Source organism: Triticum dicoccoides, chromosome 3A (assembly GCF_002162155.2).
Source record: "Triticum dicoccoides isolate Atlit2015 ecotype Zavitan chromosome 3A, WEW_v2.0, whole genome shotgun sequence".
NCBI lineage: Eukaryota > Viridiplantae > Streptophyta > Magnoliopsida > Poales > Poaceae > Triticum > Triticum dicoccoides.
In genome coordinates this window covers 605,281,236-605,291,611 of record NC_041384.1, presented here as the reverse complement: position 1 = coordinate 605,291,611, position 10,376 = coordinate 605,281,236, and the positions used below count along the sequence as shown (strand labels likewise).

The 10,376-nt window shown below is 42.3% G+C and overlaps 1 protein-coding gene across 1 annotated transcript; it reads left to right on the top strand.

Moving 5' to 3' along the window:
- Nucleotides 1–934: 934 nt before the first annotated feature.
- Nucleotides 935–4,370, top strand: LOC119272655 (the record flags this gene model as incomplete). The annotated part of the gene is made up of 7 exons (XM_037554099.1): nucleotides 935–1,177; nucleotides 1,330–1,425; nucleotides 2,510–2,602; nucleotides 2,711–2,747; nucleotides 2,878–2,939; nucleotides 3,021–3,419; nucleotides 4,106–4,370. Coding segments are annotated over 6 exons (930 nt in total), but the record flags the coding sequence as incomplete, so codon positions are not given.
- Nucleotides 4,371–10,376: the final 6,006 nt, after the last annotated feature.

The window sequence follows — 10,376 nt, the reverse complement described above, 5'->3', positions numbered from 1 at the left end:
CCCATGGTACTCCACATACACATCTGCAACTCCACCCACACATATATAATCTGACATCTTCACACAAACACTGTCATTGTTAAGAAACAACAACCCATTGAGAAGTTCTTTGCCAGGAATATGAAAATAATACTTCATGGATTCCTTCAACTCTACATGATCTTTCACAAAGCCTTTCACCTCCTGTAGTGATAGTTTGTCTCTCTCAATCTCTGAAAAACCTTCATCTCCTCCCACATAATCCAACTTCGGACCAATGCGGATGAACTCGCCACCAAAGTGAAATCGAACGTTCAATATGTCTACTGGGTCCATGATTTAACTGAAAAAAATACAGATGAATATAATTTATCAATGCTATTTCCAACACAAATCAACTGCAAAATCTGACCAAAAGACGAACATCCCCAATTCTGCCCTATGAACCCTAACCCTAATGCTGCGAAATCAGCAGGTAACTTACTACTAATGGAGGAGGAGGAGTTCGGGGACGTTACCTTCGCCTTCTTCCTTCCTCGCCTCGTCAAGATCGTCACTGCCGCGGCGATCACCCGGCCGTCGCCATTGCAATCGCCAGAAGCAGAGTCGAACGCCAGAGGACACTAGCAATGGAGACGAGGTCGATTGGAGGGCCGCACTGGGCCGGCCCATGCACTTTGCACACACGCGCACCGCCCTCTCTCCCCCGATCCTTTTTCTTTTTGCTGTTCTCTCCCCCACGATTCCGATCTCTTTTTTTTCCGGGGTAATCCCGATCTCCCCTTGCCACGTACGTAATCCCTGTTTGGGTTTCCTTGTAAGGTTTAATTTAGACTAGGAATTATTAGTTCAGGGTCCTAATTTCAGGGATTAAAAGTTGCGGGTCCGATTTAACTAACCCTACAAGATTAAGGTTTAAATTGGACTTCTTCCCACCAACTATCCCACTCCATCATCCACCCGCCCCCGTTTTTCTAAAAAAATAAAAATCCACCCAAGCCCCGATCCAGATCCCCTCCACCGCAACCTCCTTCCACCTCCTCTCTTCTCCCAATCCGCTGCAGCCGGCCGGCCTCCCCCTCACCCCTCCAACCCCCTCCGACCGCTGCAGCCGGCCGGCCAGGCCGCCGCGGTGCTGCCCTACCCCTCCCCCCATTTCCTGCCCGAGGACCGCGTCGGCCTCGTCAATGCCCTGAAGGTACGGTTACTTGTTGTTTGGCCCATAGGCATGCCCATTTCTGTTCGATTCCGGCACGCTTGGTCGCTCTGCGTGCGGGCTGTGATGGTTGGTGGCGTGTTTTGGGTCCAATTACCGCGGCTGCTCATCTGTCCGATCTGATTTGACTGCAGGACAAGCTGCAGAGCCTGGCGGGGCAGCACGCAGACGTGCTCGAGTCGCTCTCGCCCAATGTCAGGACGCGTGTTGAGTTTCTGAGGGGCATTCAGGTTGAGAAGGATCTCCCATGCCTTTAAATTTTAGCATTTCTGCTGCGATTGGTTTGCTGATGCTCCTGTGCGGGAGTACTTCATATGGTGAAGTGCTGATCTGAAATGAATATAGTGATTTTTATTTGTATCAGGTGCAATCGATTGATTTGTAAGGACTAAATTCCTTTTGTTCTGTTATGCTAGATAATTCGTTTTTAGTCCAACAGTTTTAGTTTCTGCACTCCCTTTTAGGGGATCACGATTTCTAGTTGATTGGTTGTGTTGATCAGGCTAGTTAAGTTCTGAGATGGAAACAAAACTATTCGGTTCCTTGCCATTTGCTTACCAAGATGGATGTTATTCTTTGGCAGACGAAATACATCGTTTTGTAGATTAGTCCTACTTATGTGTTGATGAGTGAGGCAAGGAATGTGAATGCTAAATCACCGGTACGGTAAACACAGAATAAGCCAGGGTATGAATTATGGCCTGAAAAGGTAGTTGTGGAGTTCACTACTGAAGAGAGACATTATACTGCTGCCATGAGTATCTACTTTAAGAATATTGGGTTGCCTACAGCCTAGAATTAGCTTCATGGAACTTATCATTTGACCTGAACAACATCTGAATTTGCCATTCAAATCTCAATGACGAGTGAAAAAACCTAATGCAGTGTCCCGCCTCGTCGTAACAGCGACCCAAGCTTTTGTATTTTATGCTAGGCTTGCTAGGAGTTTGTTTTATGTCTGCAGGTTTGTTTTAGAACTATAAATATTTGCTCTGTTAAGATGCAAGATCAAATGATTCAAGTTACGTTGGCATTGTTTGTTGCTAGCATGTATAACAACTTTCGTTGGGCCAACTTTAGACAAGCTACATATTTGTATTGTTCCCATTTCCTAGCATTTTTGTGTGTGCAGTCAAGCTTGTTGCTTCAAGTTTGTCCTGTATCATATCAATTATCCATGGTGAATCTTTGAAAAGTTCCATTTCTATCTATATTTGTTTATCAGAGTAGATCAATATCTTGCGTAAATTTCCTATTTCGTTGTATGATCTTTGTTGCCCCAGAGAACTAACATTTATCTGTGTAATACTTCAGAGTCAACATGATGAGATTGAGGCGAAGTTTTTCGAGGAACGGGCTGCCCTTGAAGCCAAGTACCGGAAGCTGTATGAACCATTGTATGCTAAGGTGAGCTTACTCCATTTGTTTATAACGTTTCAGGTGAATATATGAAAAGATATAACTTCTTTCCATTTCCTTATGTGCAAATTGTTCCATTGTTTTGCATGGTTTCAGACATATGACATTGTACATTGTAAATGGAGTTGTGGAGGTTGATGGTGTTGCTAAAGAACGAACCAGTGAAAATGCCGCTGAGGGGGAGATTCAGATGGTATGAAACCAAAGATTGCACTTCCTCTTAGTGATCACCATTCTGATGTGCTGTTAAACTTTTTTTTTAGCTAAAGGAGTCCCAGATTTTTGGCTCATTGCTTTGAAAACAAATGAAGTGATGACTGAGGAGGTAATTCATAGTGTGCTCTATTTGTAGGTGTTCTTTTAGCTCCCTTAATGCATTTCTGACTGTATACTTGCTTAATTCTAGATCCAAGAGCGTGATGAGCCTGTTTTGAAATATCTAAAGGATATCAAGTGGTCTAGAATTGATGACCCTAAGGGGTTTAAGCTTTTGACCGCCCGCGCCGCCGCCGAATCCGGCAGCAAGCGCACCTGCGCGGCCGAGTTGCACAACCTCTCCGATAAGGTGGTGTCTCGCTTCCCTGTCGTTAACCGCTTTTCTGCTATTCTCGCCCTGTTTTCTCGGCTTCTCATTGCTTGCTTGCTTGATTGGGGTGCAGCGGCGGAGGAGCAGGATCAACGAGAAGATGAAGGCGTTGCAGAGCCTGATACCCAATTCCAACAAGGTCGGCACCACAAAACCAACAAGGCATCCATGCTTGACGAGGCCATTGAGTATCTGAAGCAACTGCAGCTCCAAGTATAGGTCAGTAAATGCATGTCTGGATGGCTGGTTGATGTAGAGGCTAACTTGCTAGTGCATTTATTTTAACTGATGGTCCAAACTGCAAACATTGACGTAAGAGTGTTACCGTGGGTGTTGTCCTTATTGATTCTTTATCCAATCCATAGTGAAGTAATGTCGGGGAATTTTCCACACAGCAAAGCAGTGGCTTCTTTCTGTTCTGTCCAGTGTTTTCTAGCCATATCTTATAGAACTGTTGATTTCCTTGGATTCACAACGGGATTTATAATGCTGATCAAAATGCTGATATGTTAGGACTAGTTTCCTAGTGCAAATGCACTAAAGAAAATCCTGCGCCAATTGACATTTATGCTAGCTAGCTATCTTCAGTTGGTAGGTGCTCGTACTTAAACTGCACATTTAAATTTAAGCTTCGGTAGTGTTATCTATTTAGTCTGATTTATACACTGCATTCCTAAGCTGAAATATTTTTTATAACTGAAATATATAGTCTGAGTTTCATTCAGTTATTTGTAACTTTTTAACTGAATATCTTTTTGTAACTGAAATATATGTGTACTTACAGTGCATATTCGCATTGTATCAAAATCTTAGTCCCTGAGTCCTGTATCATCTGAGATTATGCTTCCTCGCCATTTATTCATTATATCTATATGCCTTGCTGATGCTCATTTTCATTGCTGCAGGATAATGAGATGTTGAAGCCGCAGAGTGAATCCATGAGACTGTAGTGCAATTGCACCGTTCCATTGAAGATTAGCTCTATTTTTCCTTTTCATTTTTCTTACTATTGGAGTGAGGACATGTAGAATGAGAAACTGTGTGATAGTAGATATGGCAACTGTGTGATAGTAGATATCAGGAATAAGGACATTTCCATCACTATTGTGTTTTCTCGGAATTGTATGCATAAAATGGAATTGGTCGATTTTTTTAAAATCCTAAATAGTTAGTAGTAGGGAACAAATTGAGCGCTACTAGTATTTAGGATACTAGTAGCGTTGGTACTAAAGAGGCGCTACTACTATTTCGTTAGTAATAGCGCGGGTACTAAATAGCAGTAGCGCGAGTTTAACCCACGCTACTACTAACTATTAGCTGTAGCGCGATACTAGTAGCGCGGGTACCCATGCTGCTATGGGTACCCACGCTGCTAGTAGCCATTTTACCCGCGCTGCTAGTAGCCTTTTTCCTAGTAGTGAAAGAGGGGATGCTTTCCGGGGCATCCCCAAGCTTAGTTTTTTGGATCTTCCTTGAATATTACCTTGGGGGTGCCTTGGCCATCCTCAATCTTAGGGTCTTGTCACTCCTTATTCTCCTCATATCGATATCTCATCCAAAACTTGAAAACTTCAATCACACAAAACTTAACGGAACTTCGTGAGATAGGTTAGTATAATAAAGAGCAAACCATTTCACTTTTGGTAATGTCAAAGACAAGATTCATAATTGTTCTCACACAATGCCTACTGTAGCATATCATTTCCATAATTTATATTGAGCAATATAAGCCGTGGAAACTAGAAAACAAGCAAACTATGCATTAAAAACAGAATCTGTCAAAAACAAAATAGTCTGTAGTAATCTGTACTCCAACCATACTTCTATTACTCCAAAAATTCTGAAAAATTAGGAACACGTGAGCAATTTGTATATTAATCTTTTGCAAAAAGAATAAACTCAATAGCACTCTTGTGTTAAAAACTAGAGTTATTTTCGTGAGTGCAAAAGTTTCTGTTTTTCAGCAAGATCAAAGTAACTATCACCCAACAAGATCCTAAAGGCATCACTTGGCACTTTATTGAAACAAAAGCAATAAAACATGATTACTACAATAGCCTAATCATGTGAACACACAAAAACAGTTGGTAAAAGTGTTGGGTTGTCTCCCAACAAGCGCTTTTCTTTAATACCTTTTAGCTAGACATGATGATTCAATGGTGCTTGCATAAAAGATAATAATTCAAACATAACAAGAGCATCATGAAACACATGGCAATAACATTTAAGCCTAACCCACAGAAGGAAATATGCCCTAGAGGCAATAATAAAGTTATTATTTATTTTTTTATTTCATGATAAATGTTTATTATTCATGCTAGAATTGTATTAGCCGGAAACATAATACATGTGTGAATACATAGACAAACAGAGTGTCACTAGTATGCCTCTACTTGACTAGCTCGTTAATCAAAGATGGTTATGTTTCCTAACCATGGACAAAGAGTTATTATTTGATTAACGGGATCACATCATTAGGTGAATGATCTGATTGACATGACCCATTCCATTAGCTTAGCACCCGATCGTTTAGTATGTTGCTATTGCTTTCTTCATGACTTATACATGTTCCTATGACTATGAGATTATGCAACTCCCGTTTACCGGAGGAACACTTTGTGTGCTACCAAACGTCACAACGTAACTGGGTGATTATAAAGGTACTCTACAGGTGTCTCCAAAGGTACATGTTGGGTTGGCGTATTTCGAGATTAGGATTTGTCACTTCGATTGTCGGAGAGGTATCTCTGAGCCCTCTCGGTAATGCACATCACATAAGCCTTGCAAGCATTGCAACTAATGAGTTAGTTGTGAGATGATGTATTACGAAACGAGTAAAGAGACTTGCCGGTAACGAGATTGAACTAGGTATTGAGATACCGACGATCGAATCTCGGGCAAGTAACATACCGATGACAAAGGGAACAACGTATGTTGTTATGCAGTCTGACCGATAAAAGATCTTCGTAGAAAATGTAGGAGTCAATATGAGCATCCAGGTTCCGCTATTGGTTATTGACCGGAGACGTGTCTCGGTCATGTCTACATTGTTCTCGAACCCGTAGGGTCCACACGCTTAAGGTTTCGATGACAGTTATATTATGAGTTTATGAGTTTTGATGTACCGAAGGAGTTCGGAGTCCCAGATGAGATCGGGGACATGACGAGGAGTCTCGAAATGGTCGAGACGTAAAGATCGATATATTGGACGACTATATTCGGACATCGGAAAGGTTCCGAGTGATTCGAGTATTTTTCGGAGTACCGGAAAGTTACGGGAATTCGCCGGGAGAAGTATTGGGCCTTATTGGGCCATACGGGAAAGAGAGAGGGGCTGCCTAGGGCAGGCCACGCGCCCCCCCAAGGCCTAGTCCGAATTGGACTAGGGGGAGGGGCTGCGCCCCTTCCTTGTTTCCTACTCCCACTACATGGAAGGACTCCTAGTTGGACTAGGAAAGGGGGAATCCTACTCCCGGTGGGAGTAGGACTCCCCTAGGGCGCGCCATAGAGAGGGCCGGCCCTCCCCTCCTCCACTCCTTTATATACGGGGCAGGGGGCACCCATAGACACACAAGTTGATCCACGTGATCATATTCTTAGCCGTGTGCGGTGCCCCCTTTCACCATAATCCTCGATAATATTGTAGCGGTGCTTAGGCGAAGCCCTGCGGCGGTAGTACATCAAGATCATCACCACGCCGTCGTGCTGACGGAACTCTTCCCCGACACTTTGCTGGATCGGAGTCCGGGGATCGTCATCGAGCTGAACGTGTGCTAAAACTCGGAGGTGCCATAGTTTCGGTGATTGATCGGTCGGGCCGTGAAGATGTACGACTACATCAACCGCGTTGTGCTAACGCTTCCGCTGTCAGTCTACAAGGGTACGTAGATCACACTCTCCCCTCTCGTTGCTATGCATCACCATGATCTTGCATGTGCGTAGCAATTTTTTTGAAATTACTACGTTCCCCAACAGTGGCATCCGAGCCTAGGTTTTATGTGTTGATGTTATATGCACGAGTAGAACACAAGTGAGTTGTGGGCGATATAAGTCATACTGCTTACCAGCATGTCATACTTTGGTTCGGCGGTATTGTTGGATGAAGCGGCCCGGACCGACATTACGCGTACGCTTACGCGAGACCGGTTCTCCCGACGTGCTTTGCACATAGGTGGCTTGCGGGTGACAGTTTCTCCAACTTTAGTTGAACCGAGTGTGGCTACGCCCGGTCCTTGCGAAGGTTAAAACAGCACCAACTTGACAAACTATCGTTGTGGTTTTGATGCGTAGGTGAGATTGGTTCTTGCTTAAGCCCGTAGCAGCCACGTAAAACTTGCAACAACAAAGTAGAGGACGTCTAACTTGTTTTTGCAGGGCATGTTGTGATGTGATATGGTCAAGACATGATGCTGAATTTTATTGTATGAGATGATCATGTTTTGTAACCGAGTTATCGGCAACTGGCAGGAGCCATATGGTTGTCGCTTTATTGTATGCAATGCAATCGCGCTGTAATGCTTTACTTTATCACTAAGCGGTAGCGATAGTCGTGGAAGCATAAGATTGGCGAGACGACAACGATGCTACAATGGAGATCAAGGTGTCGCGCCAGTGACGATGGTGATCATGACGGTGCTTCGGAGATGGAGATCACAGGCACAAGATGATGATGGCCATATCATATCACTTATATTGATTGCATGTGATGTTTATCTTTTATGCATCTTATCTTGCTTTGATTGACGGTAGCATTATAAGATGATCTCTCACTAAATTATCAAGAAGTGTTCTCCCTGAGTATGCACCGTTGCGAAAGTTCTTCGTGCTGAGACACCACGTGATGATCGGGTGTGGTAGGCTCTACGTTCAAATACAACAGGTGCAAAACAGTTGCACACGCGGAATACTCAAGTTATACTTGACGAGCCAAGCATATACAGATATGGCTCGGAACACAGAGACTGAAAGGTCGAGCGTGAATCATATAGTAGATATGATCAACATAGTGATGTTCACCAATGAAACTACTCCATCTCACGTGATGATCGTACATGGTTTAGTTGATTTGGATCACGTGATCACTTAGAGGATTAGAGGGATGTCTATCTAAGTGGGAGTCCTTAAGTAATATGATTAAATTGAACTTAAATTTATCATGAACTTAGTCCTGGTAGTATTTTGCAAATTATGTTGTAGATCAATAGCTCGCGTTGTTGCTTCCCTGTGTTTATTTTGATATGTTCCTAGAGAAAATTGTGTTGAAAGATGTTAGTAGCAATGATGCGGATTGGATCCGTGATCTAAGGTTTATCCTCATTGCTGCACAGAAGAATTATGTCCTTGATGCACCGCTAGGTGACAGACCTATTGCAGGAGCAGATGCAGACGTTATGAACGTTTGGCTAGCTCAATATGATGACTACTTGATAGTTTAAGTGCACCATGCTTAATGGCTTAGAATCGGGACTTCAAAGACATTTTGAACGTCATGGACCATATGAGATGTTCCAGTAGTTGAAGTTAATATTTCAAGCAAATACCCGAGTTGAGAGATATGAAGTCTCCAACAAGTTCTATAGCTAAAAGATGGAGGAGAATCGCTCAACTAGTGAGCATGTGCTCAGATTGTCTGGGTACTACAATCGCTTGAATCAAGTGGGAGTTAATCTTCCAGATAAGATAGTGATTGACAGAATTCTCTAGTCACCATCACCAAGTTAGTAGAACTTCATGATGAACTATAATATGCAAGGGATAACGGAAACAACTCCCAAGCTCTTCGTGATGCTGAAATCAACGAAGGTAGAAATCAAGAAAAACATCAAGTGTTGATGGTTAACAAGACCACTAGTTTCAAGAAAAGGGCAAAGGGAAGAAGGGGAACTTCAAGAAGAACGGCAAGCAAGTTGTTGCTCAAGTGAAGAAGCCAAGTCTGATCCTAAGCCTGAGACTAAGTGCTTCTACTGCAAAGGGACTGGTCACTGGAAGCAGAACTACCCCAAGTGATTGGCGGATAAGAAGGATGGCAAAGTGAACATAAGTATATTTGATATACATGTTATTGATGTGTACTTTACAAGTGTTTATAGCAACCCCTCAGTATTTGATACTAGTTCAGTTGCTAAGATTAGTAACTCGAAACGGGAGTTGCAGAATAAACAGAGACTAGTTAAGGGTGAAGTGACGATGTGTGTTGGAAGTGGTTCCAAGATTGATATGATCATCATCGCACACTCCCTATAATTTCGAGATTAGTGTTGAACCTAAATAAGTGTTATTTGGTGTTTGCGTTGAGCATGAATATGATTTGATCATGTTTATTGTAATACGGTTATTCATTTAAGTAAGAGAATAAATTGTTGTTCTATTTACATGAATAAAACCTTATATGGTTACACAGCCAATGAAAATAGTTCGTTGGATCTCGATCATAGTGATACACATAATCATAATATTGAAACCAAAAGATGCAAAGTTAATAATGATAGTGCAACTTACTTGTGGCACTGCCGTTTAGGTCATATCGGTGTAAAGCGCATGAAGAAACTCCATGCTGATGGGCTTTTGGAATCACTTGATTATGAATCAGTTGATGCTTGCGAACCATGCCTCATGGGCAAGATGACTAAGACTCTATTCTTCGGAACAATGGAGCGAGCAACAGATTTGTTGGAAATCATACATACTGATGTATGTGGTCCGATGAATATTGAGGCTCGCGACAGGTATCATTATTTTCTGATCTTCACAGATGATTTGAGCAGATATGAGTATATCTACTTGATGAAACATAAGTCTGAAACATTTGAAAAGTTCAAAGAATTTCAGAGTGAAGTGAAAAATCATCGTAACAAGAAAATAAAGTTTCTACGATCCGATCGTAGAGAAGAGTATTTGAGTTACGAGTTTGGCCTTCAGTTAAAAACAATGTGAAATAGTTTCACTATTCACGCCACCTGGAACACCACAATGTAATGGTGTGTCCGAACGTCATAACCGTACTTTATTAGATATGGTGCGACCTATGATGTTTCTTACCGATTTACCACTATCGTTTTGGGGTTATGCATTAAAGACAGCTGCATTCACGTTTAAAAGGGCACCATCTAAGTCCGTTGAGACGACACAATCTGAACTGTGTTTGGCAAGAAACCAAAGTTGTCATTTCTTAAAGTT